This window comes from Amblyomma mixtum, chromosome 3 (assembly GCF_055824585.1).
Source record: "Amblyomma mixtum isolate Tamu chromosome 3, ASM5582458v1, whole genome shotgun sequence".
NCBI classification, from domain to species: Eukaryota; Metazoa; Arthropoda; class Arachnida; order Ixodida; family Ixodidae; genus Amblyomma; species Amblyomma mixtum.
The window spans coordinates 378,835,401-378,855,544 of NC_143014.1; the positions used below are offsets into that span (position 1 = coordinate 378,835,401).

At 49.5% G+C, this 20,144-nt stretch overlaps 1 protein-coding gene across 1 annotated transcript; it reads right to left on the bottom strand.

Annotated features, from left to right (window-relative positions):
• Positions 1 to 5,424: 5,424 nt before the first annotated feature.
• Positions 5,425 to 14,008, bottom strand: LOC149356934 (DNA (cytosine-5)-methyltransferase 1-like). Its single transcript, XM_089576468.1, has 4 exons — positions 14,002 to 14,008; positions 11,311 to 11,937; positions 6,354 to 6,920; positions 5,425 to 5,573 (listed from the first exon to the last, which is right to left on the bottom strand). Exons 1-4 carry the CDS (start codon positions 14,006 to 14,008, stop codon positions 5,425 to 5,427), a joined length of 1,350 nt encoding a protein of 449 aa, XP_089432594.1.
• Positions 14,009 to 20,144: the final 6,136 nt, after the last annotated feature.

Genomic DNA, 20,144 nt, shown 5'->3' on the forward strand with positions numbered 1-20,144 from the left:
TGGAATGTATTAGATGCCCTTGCGAAGAGAGGAACTATGACAGTATGAACATTAAAGGCCTTCGCCTTAAAAAATTTTAAGGCGAAGGCCTTTAATGTTCATACTGTCGTTAGCAGCCATGTCGGCAGATGTGTCCGCCTTTCGGCGTCAGTACTTAAAAAAGAAAGCAGTGTCGACGCCGGGAATCGAAGCAGGGCCTTTGGCATTTGAAGTGGAGACGCTGCCACTCCACCACGAAGGCTCAGGGTGCGAGCAATGAATAAAGGCGCATCTAGAGAACGCATGGGTGTAAGGAATCGGTAGTGCGTGCAGGGTCATTACTACCGCTAATTCTTTCTCAGTACCCCGCCGCTGCCGTCTTCAATGGACCCCCGCCCCCACCGGCGAGAGGGGACGGAGGGGTGCGCTCAACCTTTTGTGTCACCTTTCGTGGAACGATGCGAAGGCGCCGGGGTCGCTCGGGCGTCCATCGCCCTTTGGGGCCGATTCGCGACGGCTAGGGAAAAGAGCGGTGGCAGCTTGGGGCTGAACAGCGGCCACACGACGACACCCCCCCCCCCCCTGTCTTAATCCCCTCGTCTCAACAGACACCAGCCGAGACACAAGCTCGCGACGAACGTCTGGTTCGAAAAGTCTGCAGAATTCCTGAGGATTAAGCACTGCCGGACGGAATGGCGTCAGGGCGCAGTTGACGAGGGGTGGCAATAGAGATGAGGAATAGCCAGCGACAGCGCGGCTAGCCGCGAGCAGCGAAGGTCCGAGTTGGGTGACGCTACTGACCGGGTACCGGAGAGGCGCCGACTAAACAGCCTTGGGAAGTCTAAGTCGCCTTGGAACGCAGGTCCAAGCTCGCAGTGGCAGTTACAGCGGTAACTGCCCGCTTAAGCCCGATAATTCCCAATTCCGAGACGACGCCAAGGTCGGGGGGTCATTGGGGAAACCGACGTCACGTGCTCGCTCGAGCGTGTTTTGTGTTTGTGTTTACTTTTATTTTGGAGGGAGAGAATGTTCTACCCCGCACTGGCTGGCACGGCTGTGCGTTTGTGTTTGTTTTTATTTTTATTTTGCAATGGAGAAGGTGTTTTGCCCTATGGAGGCTAGAGGGCTGGCCATGCTCTCGATGAGCCAATCGTATGAAGAGTAGCATGATTGGAAGCTAGCAAATGCGGGCCAGGCTTTACGGGCTTTAAAACCGGGCCCCGGAGCCGGAAAAAAGGGTTCTGGGCTAAGGTCAGGTGCTATGCATCTTCGGCTATGCCGAGTAGGGGCCTCCCCTAGTGTTAGCCAGTTCCACTTTTTGTTGTTTTCTCTTTTTGCTGCTTAATGTTTCTCCAGTGCCTAATTTTCTATCCGATGTAAATATCTGTACATAAACTTCAAGCATTTCCTTTATCCCTGCATCGTAACTCACCGCAAGACCGTCTCTGACGGGGCACCCCTGGTGCGAAGAAAACCTTCGGTCTTCCAGTTAAGCAAACCGTCTCTGGCGGGGCACCTCTGGTGCGAAGAAGGCAGATAAAGAACTTGTGAAATTTACTATGGGTTTGATAAATAAAATAAAAGATAAAATAAAGAAACAAAGCAAATTATAAGGAAAAAACCAAGAAAAGACAAATGAAAAATTAAATATAAGAAAAGAAACAAATAAAAAGAAATAAAGTGAAATAACAGTAAGGAAAGGAAAAAACAGAAATAAGAAAAGAACAAAAAGATAAAATCTGAAAATTTCACAAATAAAAGCAAACAGTGAGCCAGGAAACGCTTTCGCTGTGCAGCACTTTAGAGAGCCTAAGTGCCCCTGTATTTTTTTTTTGTCGTAAGGAGCGGGGCCCAGACTCTTTCGGCGAGACGGCCCGCGCGTTCATCACCCGCATTTTGTTGTGTTTGTTTCCGCCCGTGAACTCGCACTTCGCGTGGAGTGAGCATGAGTGTACTACTTCTTTTGTGGGGCCTTGTTCTGGCATTGGCATGTGAAGTGCCGTGTATCTCGGTAGACGGCGTCGCTTCGCGCATCATTTTGCATACGGGGCTCCGGACGCCTTCGACAAACCACACCCCGCGCATCTGTTTGGTGCCTGGGTTTGCGTTGCTTTTCTTTACCGCCTTGTTCTGGCATTGACGTGTGAAGTGCCGTCTGTCTCTGTAGACGGCGCCGCTTCGCGCATCATTTAGCGTACGGGGCTCCGGCCGCCTTCGACAAAACACACCCCGCGCATCTGTTTGGTGCCTGGGTTTGCGTTGCTTTTCTTTACCGGACGTCGGAGCCACTTGTCTTAAATTTGCGCTTCTCCGCTGGAATTTGTTTCCTAACATTGCGGACCGGGGCCTAGACGCGCCGTCGTCCCAGCCCCGTCTGCGGTACATGCATTCCCCGAAACCGGGGAAACTGTCCTTGGGAACATGGGAGCACTGAACGAATAATTGTTTCTGTGGAGGAAACCCAGCGACGGCCGCGAGCTCTGTGCGGGCGGCAGTTGTGGTTGGAGCTGGGTAGGAGACAGACTTCTTGCCATATGCTCGCTTAGGATGACGGATTGCCCTAAGTCCAGGGGTGGCCCAGCTCAGTTGTTCTGTTCTATGCTGCAGTTATGATTATAAGTGTACTGTACCTTTTTGTTGTAATCAAGTGTTAATTAAATGAGTGTTCTCAGTTAATCCGGCCGATTCGAGATGTTCATTGGGCGAAGAAGGGAAACGGGACCTACTAAGAAGAAAGAAGAAACAACTAGCAACAACGAGTGAAGAAGAGAGAAGGAAAGAACGAACAACATAGTAACATAAAATTTTACACTATAGCCAAACGGGCGAGTTGGTGGTACATATTGAAGGAAAACAGCGCAACGACGCAGAAAAAAATAAGGTTGTGCGTCAGAAAGCCATCTATTTCATTATATGACAGTGAGGTTGCATACCTCGGTGCCACGTAGAAACGGGTTTTGTCAGTGTGCTATAGCTGATAAGTTGGCCACTTTTCTATAAAATGCACTGCTTTCCTTAATAAATTTCAGTTGTGAGTCAGCGCTTGTGCTGTGTTTTCTTCGACGCTGTCTGCGTCGTTGCGCTGTTTGGCTTCAATAAATTTTTACTACTGCGTTCTGTCTTTGTGTCAGTTTTTTTCTCGTTGCCTCGTCCGCGTGGCTGGTGGTGTCCGGCGATGAATCCGTGCTTGTCGTGGTTCCTACGGGCAAGTTCTTGATCCTGTGCGCGGGTAGCATGTATTCGTGTAATCGCGCGAATCCGTGGTCCTCGGGGAAGGCTGGCACTTTGTCTTTCGTTGGGAAGCTTTTGCGCGGTGGTCTTTGGGCCTTCGTATGCTTCGCGTAACTGGCGTTGCTAACTTTGCAGCCGGCTTCCCTTCGAGCGACACCATGTCGCCTGCTGATGGCTTGACGCTGTTCTTCGTGGCTTGTTGAAACTTTCTTTTTTTTGTTTTTTTTAGTGCGCCGCCGATTGCCTTCGGTCATTTTTTGTTTGGTCGGGGCGCAGCTCGGAGGGTGTGATGCGCGCGAATATTGTAGCCCGTGCCGAGAACACCGATTTCACCGTCGCAGATTTGGTCGGTGTAAGAACGGTGCATATTTTTTTGCTTCGCTTTGTCGTACCGTTATGCACTGCGTTCCCTTGTCGACGTAATACTTTAATATTTTCTCCGACCAGGCTGGCGTTCATGACATGCTTCTGACTCGGTTTACATGCTACCTACTGTCATGTTTTGTTTTGTTAGCACTGCAGCTTCCGTTGCGTGTGTTTCCTGAACCTCTCTTCAAAAAGCAACCTTTTGGCTCGTAGCCCACTTTTCCGCAATTCTTGCGTCGGTGCTTACGCTGGTGCTTTGGGCATGCTGCCGAAAACTGCCTGTGTGAAGAGCATTTAAAACAAATTAAGTAGGCTCGCCTCTCACCTTGTACTTTTCTCCTTGGTGCCCTCGTCGATCGTTCGTCTCTGGTGAGGCGCACACGGTGAGTAACCGGTGGCTGATGGTCGTCGTGATAGGGGATCTTGGCTTCCGATTTTGTTTAAGGCATCCATTCGTTCATAGAGTTGCTTCATGCATCGAAGCAGCTCGTGTGGGCTACCATAGTTTGACTCTCAGGGGCCGCACCTTATCTGAGAGTCCAGTGGTCAGGTATCGGATGCATGCCTTGTCGCCGATGTTGCAGCTTCTTGCTTTGGTGAGTTTGTCGTAAAAGTACGCATATATACTTTCGTGGCGCTCCTAGCGTGGTTCTGTGCCCCGGAAAATGTTCTGCAAGCTTGGTGCTGACGGAAACGCCTTTCCGTTACGCTTTTCACTCGGCCGTATTGTCTGGACATTTGTGAGAACGTCGTACCACGTCTTCGCGACGCTGTGGAGTTTCTTGAGGCCGCAGCAGATCGTCTCCTGGGCGCTGCACCCGTTGTCTGCAGCCAAGTTGTCTACTTTTAATGTGCTAGCCCTCTATGTCCCTCTACGACAAATCCTATTGTTCTCGGCGTCGTACAAGAAAAAAATGGGACAAGCGTGGAGATATGGCGAGAAGTGGACATGGAAGCTACCGCAGCAGCTTGAGAGAGAGGAAACATAGCCGGAGAAGGCGACGTAGTAGAGAGGGCGCGAGAGCAGTAGAGAGAAATAGGACAGCTGATGGCGCCGGAAGAGAAAGACAGCGGACAGCGTACGCCTGGTGGAAAAAAAATGTAGTGTTTTAACGCAGTATCACCGAGGAGGCTTGCGAAAGCATATGTTTAGCATATTTTGTTTATAGTTTTTCTTTGGTGGGACGTCGGTGCGTCTGGCGAGATATCACTGAGGTTAAGGTGATTTGATCTGTTCGCGCCGCAGATAGAAGAACATGACGAGATGAGCGCACGGCGCGAGAGTGTGTTGCGGTTTAACATGAGGCAGCAACCTTTGCCTCTGGATTCTTGGTCGATCCCCCAGTGTAGGTATGTGCCATCTTTTCAAAGTCTAATAATAATAACATGAGGCAAAAGTATATGACTTTTCTATACGCGTATTCTTTGTTTCGCATTGCTTTCCAGTTACCGCATTTGGAAACCCTGGTCTGTGTTTTTATGCATGGAAGGTTAGACTACGACTGTTCCTTAACGCTACCCATGTTACGGATAAACTTCTACCTAAACTTTTTCATATATTTGGGTTTTACTGGTTCAGATCCTGGCGGAAACCAATGAAATCCGCTATCATCTCTTCCCCAGCCTTGAGAAATAGCTGTCGCTGTGGCTGAATGGTTATGGTGCTCGGATGCTGTTCCGAAAGACCCAGGGTGGATCGCGGCCACAGAGGCCACATATTGATTTCACAGTTTGAGGCGAAATGGCAGATGCGGTGCACTGTGCGATGTCAGTGCATGTTGAAAAACCCTAAGAGGCCGAAATTATCCGGAGTCTCCACTACGGCGTCCCTATGGCCTTAGCATGCTTTTACTGGCAAATGCATCCCCGCTTGGGGATGTTGGTGAGTAGTGCTCCATCACGTACTACCCCAGCACCCATGTTTAGGCTGTGCGTGGCTTTGTCATTTCTGGGGAAAAGGGAATCCTGGTGGCTGAGCAGACCCCCAGTGTTTGAACCTTAAAGGCCCCCGATTTGCACAGAAAGTACCCCCGGATTGACCCACCCGGGGGAAAATCAGCCAGCTGCCATTTCCTGTCTCACTGTCCGCCCTTTTCTTTCCTTATCTTCCCTCTCCCGCCTATCCTGTCATCTCACTTGTTCCTTATTTTCTGGGCAGCGAGGGTTAACCCTGTGCCTACTGGTCTAATTTGGCCCTTATGCATGGAGTTATAGTGGCCGCGTATGCTCAGTGCGTGTAGCGCATTCCCATGATGGGCTCCTTGCTGGGCGACCAGCCCGGTTACCGAATACATATACCATATTATGGCTAACAAAACATCCTTCTGATCGGTCCCTGAAAAGGGGGGGGGGGGGGGACCGACGTTAAACGTGTGCCGCAAATGTCAACGGAAATCTTTCTAAAGATTTTGTTGTGCATTGTCAGCTTTTGCAATTGCAAAGAATATTTAGGAACCATGTTGGAAAATAATTCAAAGCGAAGAAGCAACCGTCAGGAGACCTAAAGCCTAAAGCATCAGACTGCTAACTTAAAAAGCTTGGCAAACTGGATTTGCAGGTCACACCTCACCGCAGCCTTAACTATTTTAACGGAGTCATTTCGGAACACGGAACTTTTACAGAGTACTGATCGAGAGATTGAAGAATAACTATGTATTCTATATTTTAACGGCATACGACCTACGCAACCAAGAGCGCGCTGCGGTATACAAATAAAGAAGGGGCGCGGGGCGAGCGCGAGGGGAGAGCGCGCGGCGCTAGCGCGAGAGGTGGAGAACAAAAGAGAACCGCCGCGGCCGGTTGTGTGTGGGTCTCCTGGCGGTACATGGGGTCGCACAAGGCCTTGTCATTTTCGGCGCATGCGCAGACCCCGCGCCGGTGCATGTAGGGGCTCGTCGAGCAGCGGTGCGTGTAGATGAGGCGATACGCGGGGGTGCCGTCGCTCAGCTCAACCTCCCGGTTGGGAAGGTCGCGCCAGTCCGACCCAGCGACCTTGGGGATGGCGGCGATCCTAGCCTGGGACAACGGCGTCATCTTTTTGTAGCAGTCGTAGTCGGTCGGGCATATCCGCTGGTGACAACGAATGAATTCTGACGGACCTCTGTCAAACTTTGCCTCAGGATCACTGAGGTCGGCAATCGCATCCCTTAAGGTGGTCCTCTGGTACGGCGCTGCAGAGGTCAAGTTCAGAGGACTGCTGTAGGCGCGACCGTCCAAGGCAAATGATAGGTGGCACTCGGGCACTTCGAAAGTGTGAGTCGGCAAAGTAAAAGCTGGCAGTTTTGCTCGGCCGCGCTTGGCCCCAATGATGACGAGGCGCCGGTGTCTCTGCGGCATACCGTACACTCTAAACACGGTAACCTTTAGGTAACCTTTGTAAAGGTGCACATTTTCACATTGAAGTATACCTATAATTTAAAGGTTACAGAATGTAACCTTTCCACTTATAACCTTTGTAAAATTTACAAATGGTAAAGGTTACTTCTTTTTACGCATAGGTTACGCGACTTTTTTAGCGCTGTAACCTTTACAAAGGTATATATACATCTTTGAGTTAGCCATAGGTTACGTGCTCCAAAATGTGTAACCTTTGTAAGCAGCAATGGCTGGCCTAAAAATGGCAAAAATGTCGTTCCAACTTGCTGAAGGCGATGCAATAGAGAGCTCTGCTGGATTTCAATTTGAATGGAACAAAAATTGGCCAAATAAGAGAATGGTTTAGAAAGGAGAGAAATGACAAATATCGGCATATGATAGGCAAATTTTTAATTGACTCCAACATCTTCAAGACTAGAGGAAATACAAAACAACAAAACTTCCCAAATATTGTCTACATTGAAGAAAAACTAAGGAATGTAACAGATGCAGGTATGTTCGAAGCACTATTTTTGCAAACGTTTTGCAAAAAAATCACAATAAATGGGCAAGCAAGGCACTAAAATATGGGCCCATATTACAGTATTACTATTGGCATGCGAAACAGAACCACGTTGAACAAGCAACTCAATAAATCATGCTCTGATGCAGTCTCGCTTCGAATAGAGAGCTTGGCTACAGCATATCACTCTTATTGCAATGTAAATAAAAACATAGGCATTGTAATTGTAGTACCAAAAAGAACAAAATAACAGCTTATATTATTTAAGACCAAGTGCCAAGTCAACTTGACATTGTGTGAGGGATACAACAGACAAAATATGAATGGCAAAAATATCGGAGAAGGAAATATTTTAATCACAAATTTTACCACACCTCTTAAAAGAAAGATTAAAATGACTATACAATAAGAGATCAGGAAGGGTGGTCCAAGCAGTGCAGATAACATAAGTTCTTTTAAAACTTGCGGCCACCTATACAAACGCAAACAACAATCAATCGATTTAAACATCTTGCCTAAAACAGTAACCAGAGATATACATGTACCTAACAGCTTTAAGAGGTACATAGCATCAGCAAATTCAGCACAACTTGCCTAGATCATATAAACAAAAGCCCCTTGTGAGTCCTCCAGTCACTTCATTAACAAAGATGCACAATGACATGACCAATAACTTGCAACATTAACAGTGCTATAAACCTGACAACACTCGCATAAGTACATCAACTTGTGTACTGCAGTTAAAAAAAACTTGCTCAATTTAGCTGTAGAAAATATACTTCAACATATTAGAAAGTGAACAATTGAAACACATTTATTTCCAGAAAATTACAACAAATTATTCTCTTTCAAGAGCATGAACAAGCTCTTAAGTCGGTTCGTCAGTAGTCCACGTGGCACTAAAGTGTCTGGCAGGGTAATCTTCTGCAGCAGGATGAGTATGGCGGAAAATGCCGGTGGATAGTCGAGGTTTTTTATGTAATATTATTACGGGGGGCTAGCCCTGCGGCAGACGGTACAGGCCACAGTCAGATGGCACACCGAGCTAAATCACTCCAGCAAAAACTGCCACGTCCTCGTCGTCGTTCACTGCCGAACGTCCCAAAACAACGTCATCTTCTCCTAGCAACTATGCACCGTAACAATATGTCACCAGACAAAAGAAGAGGGCACGCTCTAGGTTGCCGTTGCTGATCGAGATCACTTCTTTACTACTTCCAGCGTAAACACTCAGAACAGGTGTATACATGAGGTGCAGTCACTTGCAACTCTTCAGGCAGTGGGATCTGTGGAATGTTAAATTAGAGCCAGGGAGCAACCATTCATACTTAAAGCATGGTTGATGTTCTCACCAGAGTGAAACATGGTATACAAAGAACACCGCAGTGCCTACCGCACCGCAGCGCCGCTGCTGCCATTACTGCGCAGTTGCTTCCGCAATTGACCTAGGATGGCCATTGGTCAAACCACAGCCAATATTTTTAATGAGGCCAGTTGTATTGCTAAAATCGTATGGCGCACCGATCAATTGATAATCAATGAAACGACGTGCAAAGTTCCAAAATTCAGATTCAAAACAAAGGTACCACTTCATAGTGAAAACAGCACGGGAAAACGAGACGAGCAAGGAAAGACACAACACACCATCTCGTTTTCCCGCGCTGTTTTCAATATATGAATCAATAACGGGAGGGGGGGCGAGTAAGAACACTGGACGCTCACACAAATTTGTGAGAATAAAAAACGGCTATATTGCAGTTGCAACTTAATTCTTGTTAGCGCACTTCATAGGGCTCGCACTGTCTTACGCACGTCCGTTCAGATCGCTCGCGCACCACACACCCTGCGCTGCGCTTCCCGTCGCCAACGCGGATGAGTCGACGCGCCGCACTCGCGAAAAACAACCATCACAAACACAAACGTCATCCAGACGGCGCCGGGAAGAGATGAAAGAGGATAGGCAGGCAATGCGGTAGGCACTGGGACCTACCGGCGCACCGAACCAGATTCACGTGATCGCCACTCGAGTCGAGGAGGCGACTGCCGCCGTTTGAGCGGGAGTATAGCGCCGATGTGGAATTGCGTCATAAAATCGTTTACAATACCAACTCGCCCAAATCACATCCTTCATTAAAAAAGTACCATCGTGCGTTTTACGCATCCTCTTTTGTACGTATGCAAAAAAAAAACGGGCGCACACGCACGCAAGCGATCAAGAATTAGCGCTGGATTACCCCCGTATTATCGCACCTAATGACCCCAAATGACATACGGCAACAATAGTCTAAAGCCAATATTCTGGATAACCAAACTTTTGGCACGAAACCCCGCGCAATAGGTGAATGAGGCACTCAAACTACTGAACCACATTTCGCTTCGAAGTGCACTCAACGAGGCTTAGGAATGAAGCTGCTCTGGCAAACAAAGAAAATACGCACTTTGACAAGCATGAAATAAATGACTTCGCAGGTCGCTATTGTGCATATGGTAAAAAAAAGGCCACTCACCCAAGTCTGTCATTCTTCCATGAACCCCAGGAACGTGACTGCAGTAGTCGCAACGAATAGCACCGGGCGCGGAGCTGTCCGCCGAGCACACAACGACGTAGCGTATACAGTCACATTGAGGTTCGTTGAAGCTGCTGCGCAGAGTACCCCACAGGTCCCTGCTGCTTAGCGGCATTACCCCAAACAAACCACTTCAGGAACGCCACCAAAAGACGGCGTGGTTCACGAACGGTTCCAACTCTCGGTTCTAACGGTTCCGAGAACAAAGCAGCCTCCGCAAAGCTGCAACGTCCGAGCCTTTCCGCCGTCCAGACTTGCCGGCGTGCAACGATGCCAAGCGTTTGAAATAGAAGCGCCGCTTTTCATTGGGTGAAGCGCCAGCGATCTGCGCATGCGCGTCTCACGCATACTGGAGCGGCCGTCATGCCATATTTTGAGCAGTTCTTTGCAAATTACTCGTTTCTTATAGGCGCCGCCGTTCGTACCGTGGGCGCATTACATTTTGATTTGTGATATATATTTTCCACCAGAACTGATACATTGGAATTGTATGAAAAGGACCACATGAAGGAAAATCGAATCGCGCACTCGGCGGCCCGCAAATGCGGTTACGTCCGCTGTCGCCTTTCCAGGCGCTCCCCTTTCATATGTCTGCTTTTTACTATTAATTGCGACCGTTGGTATCGCGTATCGTTTCGAGGAAGATGAGAAATAGGCTCTATCCGAGTCATCGAGAAATTACATGGAATTTGAAATACTTGTTTATTAACGTTTATTCGCGCAATAAAATCGATACAGAACATGCTTAGAGAAGTAGCACGTTAGGTTTCTTTGCAAAACTCATGGATAGGAATCGAACATTCAAGATGTGTTCTCATATACAGCCACAAAATTCTGCATTTGCATTGCATTCGCAGCCTCCTGTGGTAAATGTGAAGGCGATATCTGATAACGCGCGATTCAATGTGGATGCGACCAAAAACAGCAGTATCGGGCTCATGCGATAGCTTACGTTGATTTCTCCCCCTTGCGGTCGAAACCACAGCCCCATTGCATCCGAAAATCACATTCCCGCACATAAAGCAGCATACGTCCTCTATATGTGCATATCTCCTGGCTTGACGGCGCATATAGGTTACCGTGCTGCGCAAAGGTTACAGCGCAAAGGTTACTTGGCAATTTTTCATCGTAACATTTGAAACGGTTGACTTTTGACCGTTGTAACCTTTGGGCTCCACGAAAACAAAGAAAACATAATGGAAACATCAAAAAACATTAATTGTAACCTTTGTGACAAAAGTTACTCACGTCCAAAAGTTACGTTATAGGTTACTGTGTTTAGAGTGTAGCAGCCATCCTGCAGCATGCTGCAAGAAGTTTGATAACCAAGGTCCAGAAGGCACTTGAGAGCCAAGGCAAGGCCGTCGCCGTTATGGTGCCGGACGGAGCACCTCTCGGCAACGAGGACGACGTACGAAGGGTCAAAGAAGGCACAGAATCCGAGAAAAGTCACTAGTTGAGAATTCCTGAGCCCCTGTTTGTCACAACCCTGCAAAAATCGGCAGCTCTTGTGAGATTCGAAGGACGGGCTCCCATCTTCTTTCTCGATGTCTCCGAGAATGTCGGTCATCCCGCCAGCGTGGAGCTGCTTGAGCACTTTTGACGGACAGGCGTGAGACGTCGGCACATCGGGGAAGTTCTTGCTTAAAGTGGTCAAATGGTGCTCGTTGTCACTGACTGCGAGCACGGGGCTTGCTACGCAAGCTTTGGCTAGACCGAAGGACAGACCCCCGCAGCCACCGTATACGTCGACACTGTTGAGGGTTCTGTGCGTCTTCTCCACTTCGGAAACGAGGCGGGCGCCAATCTTCTGCTCCTCGGTAGATGGCTCTGAAAAGACACCCGTTGCCCCGTCATAGCACTGCGAGAAGAAGAATGGCGGCCGCACCATGTCGAAGCAGTTTCCTACGCAGCCACCTTTGCTGCAAACCACTTCTCATACATTTTCCTCGTGATTCTGGCACATCAGCGCATTCCAATCAAATTCCTTAATTTATCCACAGTAACGGTATTTATGTGCTTTAGAAGTTGCACGTCGATTTCGTTGGATAAGTCCTTCCCTTTTAAATAGGCTAGAGCAACAAAATAGTGGTCAGCTACTTTTTGTCGAATCACCCCAGCAATTGATCGTCTGCTCGTTGATGCGACAATGTGGTCTATGCTTGTCTGTGTCAAGCTGGTCTCCTTCCATTCCTCTCTAGTGAAGCCCTCAATAATATTTTTTTAATCCATATCCTGCAAGTAAATCTAGGTAGTCCAAAACGTTCTTGTTACCTTGCTTTGCCACATCAATATTGATGTCACCTATTATTAACGGACTATTACTGTGAATTTTCTTCAGCCACACATGCAATTCTTTTAAAAAGTCATTTATTTATATTGTTTCCAGGAGGCCTGTAAATAGCACTTATTACGTAGTTCTCTGTTTTAGTATTGACGGATACCATGAAAGCTTCGGCTGAAACTAAGCTATCAATAATTTCCGATCTATGGTCATATTTGACAAACACCATTATGCCACCCCCTTTGCGTTCCTTCGTGCAATAACTGTACTGGTTGTAGCCCTTCAAGTTGTATAGGGAGCATTCAGCATGTTGTAATTTGGTTTCACATAAAACAATATCAGGAGACTCAGATGCCTGCGATAAATATGAGCGGAGTAGGTTCCGGTGTTTCTTTACGCTTCTTGCGTTGATGTGAAGAACAGTAAGGTCCACTTCATGTTTAGGGTTTGCTTCTATTGTTTCTTGGACATATGCCTGCCATTCCGGAAAAGACAAAAAGTCTGAGACATCTTAACGAATCTTGTCAAGGTCACTCTCTGCTCCACTTGAATCACTGTAGCGCCAGGTGCTTTCCTGGCCAGGATTTTGCCATTTCTGGTCGACACGAACTAAAAGCTGTTCGCTTTTGAGGCTGATTTCGCTTTCCAAACAAGGTTTTTGATTCTTGGTGTCAGGTTTTCGTTGATATAAATATTATCCAATCTCAATGCCATCCCTTTCTCAATCCATTGATCCCTTCTCTTCTTGCTAGTAAACCGAACCATGAACGCCGGTGTCTTTTCTTCTTATGCTCGCAATCTATGTACGGATTCAATTTCCACTTCTTCAGGGACGGGAAGCTGTAGCTTTTCCGCTAAATCTTGGAACAGCTGACACTAGATTTTCAGTATCCTGTTTTGGAATGCCGTGTATTTCAACGTTGTTTCGTCTGGAATACTGCTCTGTTCGATCGACTGCCAGCTGTAGTTCCTTAATCACGGTCTCTCGCACCGATATCATGGTTTCCAAGCCTCCAATCTTGTCTTGCATTCCTTCGATTGTCACATCATCCACGCTGTAATTTCGACACCGCAGTATGGCTGCTTTCTGTCTCTTCTTCAAAGTGCTCATGTTGTATTCTACCCTGAACTCAGCTTAGGACAAATCTGGCATTCTCTCTGGATTTTCCTCGTACCTTTGAATCAGAGTCTTGTGCCATATGTCCTGGTCGTAGAGAGGATGCAGTTGACCATCTTCATGATGGGAAGCGTGTACTGAGGCCAGAGTAACAAAGGGCGTAGAGGCATTCTCCACCTCTTCATGTGGTGCTTGATTTAGCCTCAAGAGAAGGTGAGCGTGAGGGCTTTCTCAATGCTGAAACTTTATTCTCTTAAAACTTTCCACGACATGGTAAGGGCGAAATAGGCTGATCTTTCGGTTGCACAAAATTTTCATAATTACTCGAACCATGTTTCAAAGTAGATTGCACACATCGCCGGTTCGTTGTTCACCAACGTTGCGGCATATTGATTAGTCAGCGTGTCTTCGTCAATTTCAAGTTCTCCTGGTTTGACCTGAAACTTCTGTAGGGATCGAAAATGTCTCTGTTGAAAGAAACAAACGGATATTGTTCATGGAAGACGTGTAAACTTCGCAGTCTCTGTAAAAGGGTTGAACGGTGATCATTCCACGTTTTCAGAGCTGGCTTTTAACTTGCCGGCCATGGTTAATGACGGCACGGCATATTCGACAGTCAGAAGGTGGGACCTCTATCTTCGGAGGGCGCAAAGCTTTCCTGTACCTTTCCGTGAACTCGTCACTGGATGCCTCTCCGGCAGACGGAGTTTCAGTGACTTCCGAAGCTGAAAGTTTTAGAAACGCTGTAGGCTTTCCCAACTGCCTAATCATTGCAAAGTAATAATTGAACCATTTTCTTGAGAGCAACCAGTAATTGCTGTGCGATATCTTGGGACACTTGAAGAATTTGTGGCGATTCATACCGCTTGAGAGGACCGTCCAAACGCCTCCCTGTTCATGCCAGATGGCGCTCGTCTACACCGGACCCGTGCACTATTTGATTTCTTGAACGCAGATTTCAGTTAGCGTGTGAGGGCCTCGGATTACAACAAGCATACAGGAAGTGGCATGGCGTAGCCTCTTTATTCGCCTTACTTGACGCCCTGCGACTTTTTTCTTTGGGTGTACCTGAAAGATTTGGCTTACCACCAAACTCCACAAAGAATTGCGGAGCTGAAGCAGCACACCTGTACAGCATGAGACAATTCCAAGTGTCATGTTACAATGGATATCTGGGAACTTTTGCCTGAGACTGCGCCGCGTCGTCGCAGCATCTGGTGGTTACACTGAAAATGTCATTCTTTAGTTTTTTGCAACGGGAGTAGGAAAATTTTCACACTGGTGTTTTATTTTTTTACAGCTCTCAGCGCCACCTGTTGGTGGAAATGTAAACTAAATTTGAATTTTGAAGGGATAAAATTCTTGGATTTTTTAAGCGTAGGGCCGCAAATAATACAATTCTATCTCATTACGTCTTTTTTGTTGATTTTCAAAATCCATCAGTCATTTTTGGGACACACGGTATATAATTATTGTTACTTAAGGTTTCATACACAATAACGTATAACAGCAGGAGTTCCAGGGGCAGAGTTTTATCTTTTTGTAAAGAAGAAGACGAACATTCTGTGCAGCGGCGGCAGTGCCATCGCTGCGCGTGCTTTGGGCTCGCTTTGGCTGACCGCAGACTGTTGCCGCCCTGCTCCTTTAATAAGGTCCCAGTGCCTTTAATAAACCCCCGTCTTACATTTGGTGGAGACGCCGGGTAACGATATCGGCTCTGGAGCTCCGTAACCGCACTCTTCCAACAACTGCTATGCCTGTGGACACCCAAAATTAAGCCGTGCAAGCAGGCCCACGGACTGTCATCTGTGTCGGCTCCGTTCACCAGCGGGACCCGGCTGTCTTCAGCGGAACAGATGAGCAGGACGTGGAAGATTGCATCGCGTCTTACGAACGTGTGAGTCTCTATAACAAATGGGACGACGAGACTAAGCTAAACAATGTCATTTTTTTATCTTACCGGTGTCGCCAATTTATGGTACCGCAACCATGAAGGGGACGTTGGAACTTGGTCGGCCTTCAAGACGAAGTTCCCCGAAGTGTTTGGTCGCCCAGCCGTCAGACAACTCCGCGCCGAACAGCGCTTGCGTGAACGGTCGCAGCAGGTCGGCGAAAGCTTCACTAGCTACATAGAAGATGTAATCGCCCTCTGCAACCGAGTGAACGTCAGCATGCCGGAAGCTGACAAGATAAAGCAGATCCTGAAAGGTATTGATGATGACGCCTTTCAAATGCTGCTAGCGCGGGACTTGCGCACCGTTTCAGAAGTCATCACGCTGTGCCAGAGCTTCGAGGAGCTGCGGAAGCAGCGGGTCCTGACTCGTCAGCATTCAGCTCATGTAGAGTCACTTGCTGGACTGACACCCGCAGCTGATAACTCCTCTCTGCTGCAGCAAGTCAAAGACTTTGTGCGTGAGGAGGTGGCCCGTCAGCTCTCTCTTTTGCCTAGCCCTCAGGGGTCGCCACCATATTTGGCCCCGGCTCTCCAACATGCTATTCGCGAGCAGGTTGCTGAGGCGCTTCCGTCCGCCCATTCACCATCACATGTCGCTGCTCCACTGACGTACGCTGACGCCGCTCCCAGACCTGTCGCCACGCCTCTGAGTTATGCCAACGTCGTCCCAAGACCTGCCGCCCGTCCACTGACTTGTGCCGAGGTCGTTGCTCAAACTCAGCCGCCTACGTATCCTACAGTGTCAGTGCCCGTACCAACGCCGGCACCTTATATGCGACCCTCTCCACGAGGCCGAGATCCCTGGCGCACGACGGATAACCGGCCTATTTGCTACACCTGCGGATTGCCTGGGCACGTAGCCCGCTATTGTCGTCGCCGTCTCCCAGTCTCGACACCGCCGGCCGGGTACTGGCCTCCAGCGCGTCAGTACTCTGCGTCTGCTGAGCCCCGTCCGTCGACTCGTCCGTTCTCCCCCGAACGCTCACCACTTGCCGATCGCCGTTCCCCTTCGCCGCGACGCCGCTCCATCTCTCCGATGCGTCGTCGACCTAATAGTTCTCAAGAGGAAAACTAGATGCCGCAGTTCCTGAGGCAAGAACTGCGTCCCCGTCGAACTACCAAAGACCTCAGCTGTCACCTGCGAACCTGATTGACGTTTCGGTCGAGGGAATTTCTGTCATGGCCCTTGTCGACACTGGCGCCGCAATTTCAGTAATAGACGCACAACTTTGTCGCCGCTTGAAGAAAGTTAAGACGCCAATTGCCGGTCTCTCGCTGCGCACGGCCAGCGCTCAGTACATCAAGCCGTCAGCAGCTTGCACAGCACGAGTTTTGATTCAGGACGTCCTATATACAATCGAGTTCGTCGTCCTGCCGTTTTGTTCCCACGATGTTATTTTGGGCTGGGATTTCCTGTCTCGTCATGCTGCGGTCATAGATTGCGCTCGCGCTGAAGTCGGATTCTCTGCCTTGCCCCAATCGCTGCCGGACGCTGCTCTCTCGTCGCCATGTATTAAAGCCCTCGTCGCCGAAGACATCGACCTGCCTCCGTGCTCTTCCGTCCTTGTGCGCCTCTGTTGTGACCCTCTCCGTGATGACACTGTACTTTTCACGCCCGCTCATACTTTTCTCCGCCGGAAGTGTCTTCCCCTGCCTTACGCCGTTCTGACTATTTCTGCTGGCCTATCCGTACTGTGGGTCTGTAACCCGTTCTCCTGCCCTAGTGCTTTGCGCCGTGGCGAATGTGTCGGCAGTGTCCAACCCATCGCGTCTATTATAACCCGTGAGGAGACTGACGAAACATCGCACATCAATCTCACTGCACTCAGCCCACCATCTTCTACGCCCACTCCTTCCTCTACAAAACTGTTTCTCCGCTCCATCGACGCAGATCTTCCTCCGCCGCAGCGCAAGCAGCTTCTCCACTTGCTCCACCAGTTCAGCGCCTCCTTCGACTGCCATCACAGCTCCCTTGGCCAAACCTCGACTGTCACACATCGCATCGACACAGGTGCCCACGCTCCTCTACGGCAGCGCCCCTATCGTGTGTCGACAACCGAGCGCCAAGTCATTGAAGATCAAGTCGACCAAATGCTCAAGAGCGGCGTCATTCAGCCCTCACGCAGTCCTTGGGCTTCGCCAGTTGTGCTTGTCAAAAAGAAAGACGGCTCCATCCGTTTCTGTGTAGACTACCGCCGCCTTAACAAGATCACGCGCAAGGACGTATATCCCCTGCCACGCATCGATGATGCGCTAGACTGCTTTCAAGGTGCCGAAATATTTTCTTCTTTGGATTTACGCTCCGGGTACTGGCAGGTACCCATGGAAGAGGCCGATCGCCCCAAAACAGCCTTTGTAACCCCTGACGGCCTATATGAATTTACTGTGATGCCTTTCGGCCTTTGTAATGCTCCTGCCACCTTTGAGCGGATGATGGATACCATTCTGCGTGGGCTGAAGTGGAAGACCTGCCTCTGTTACCTCGACGACATCGTCGTGTTTTCGCCTGACTTTGACACTCACCTCTCCCGACTGAAACACGTTCTCACCTGCCTCTCTGACGCCGGCCTTCAGCTCAACTTAAAGTGTCATTTTGCCGCCCGCCAACTTACCATTTTAGGCCATGTTGTCTCTAAGGACGGTGTCCGTCCGGACCCGGCTAAACTTCGTGCTGTGGCTGCGTTTCCTCTACCTACTTCTATCAAAGATCTGCGCAGCTTCCTGGGTCTGTGCTCCTACTTCCGTAGGTTTATACGGAACTTTTCCTCAATTGCTGCACCTTTGACACAACTTCTGTCCGGCAGTTCCGATCTTTCTCAGTGGTCCCAAGTTTGTGACGACGCCCTCGATTCTTTGCGCCGTATCCTCACCGCACCGCCGATACTGCGCCATTTCGACCCAAACGCACCTACCGAGGTCCATACTGACGCCAGTGGGGTAGGCATCGGCGCCGTACTCGCACAGCGCAAATCTGGCTTCATCGAATACGTCGTTGCCTATGCCAGCCGCACGATAACAAAGGCTGAATATAACTACTCGTCACTGAAAAAGAGTGTCTGGCGATAGTTTGGGCCCTTACCAAGTTCCGCCCTTACCTCTACGGACGCCCGTTTGAAGTCGTGACCGACCACCATGCGCTATGCTGGCTTTCCTCTCTGAAAGATCCATCCGGTCGCCTCGCGAGGTGGGCCCTTCGCCTCCAGGAGTACGATATCCGCGTCGTGTATCGTACTGGTCGCAAACATCAAGACGCCGATGCTCTATCCCGCTGCCCACTTCCAGCCAATATTTCCAGCCTTTCCGCCTTCGACGCCTCCTCACCGCTGCTTCACATCAGCGCCATGCCTTCCTCGCAGCGTGCCGACCCATGGATCTCTTCTCTTATTGACTTCCTCACCAACCCTACGGCTGGTTCGCCTTCGCGCGCTCTTCGCCGCCATGCTTCCCATTTCTCAATACGTGATAACCTCCTTTATCGCCGCAACTACACCTCAGACGGCCGCAAGTGGTTGCTAGTTATTCCCCGTCACCTTCGCTCGGAAGTCTGCGCCCATTTTCATGCTGACCCGGAGTGCGGTCATGTCGGAGCGTTCAAGACCTACGATCGCATTCGACTACGATATTATTGGCGTGGCATGTACACATTCATCCGCAAATACGTGCGGTCATGCCTTACCTGTCAACGTCGCAAGCCACCTCCTCATCGTTCTGCTGGAGAATTGCAGCCGCTACCTTGCCCGCCACGCCCATTTGACCGCGTCGGCATTGACCTATACGGTCCCCTCCCGTACACTTCGGCCGGCAACCGTTGGGCTATCGTCGCGGTTGACCATTTGACAAGGTATGCCGAAACCGCAGCCGCTACAGCCTCAGAGGTGGCCTCGTTTATTTTAAACCGATTCATCCTTCGTCACGGCGCCCCTCGCGAACTGCTGAGCGACACAGGCCGCGTCTTCTTGTCGGATGTTGTGAAATCACTGCTCACCAAGTGCAATATAATTCATCGAACCACCTCCGCATATCATCCGCAAACCAACGGTCTCACCGAGCGCTTTAATCGTACCCTCGGTGATATGTTGTCTATGTATGTCTCCTCAGATCAGTCAAACTGGGATCTTGTCCTTCCGTACGTAACCTACGCGTACAATACCGCAACGCAGTCCACTACCGGATTTTCTCCTTTCTTTCTCCTTTACGGCCGTCACCCTTCTGCTACCATCGACACCATTCTCCCGTACCAACCCGATGCTTCCGAGTATACGCCTCTAAATGAAGCCGCATAGCACGCCGAAGACTGTCGCCGCATCGCCCGTGCCCTCACGACTGACACTCAGTGCAGAGAGAAATCCCGCCACGACCTCAGCCAAACAACACCACACTTCGCCAACGGCTCCCTTGTGTGGCTCTGGATTCCGACGAATACTCCGGGTTTGTCATCAAAATTTCTTGCCAAGTACCATGGCCCATACCGCGTACTGGAGCGCACATCTCCAGTTCATTACACTGTAGAACCTCTCAACCCATCTTCTGATCGCCGCCGCCGTGAACGCGAGACTGTTCACGTCCAGCGCCTCAAGCCATTCTACGACCCAGCCGTACTGCCTGCGCCCTGAGTCGCCAGGTTGGCTCCTTTTCTCCCCGGGGGCAACTGTAAAGAAGACGAACATTCTGTGCAGCGGCGGCAGTGCCATCGCTGCGCGTGCTTTGGGCTCGCTTTGGCTGACCGCAGACTGTTGCCGCCCTGCTCCTTTAATAAGGTCCCAGTGCCT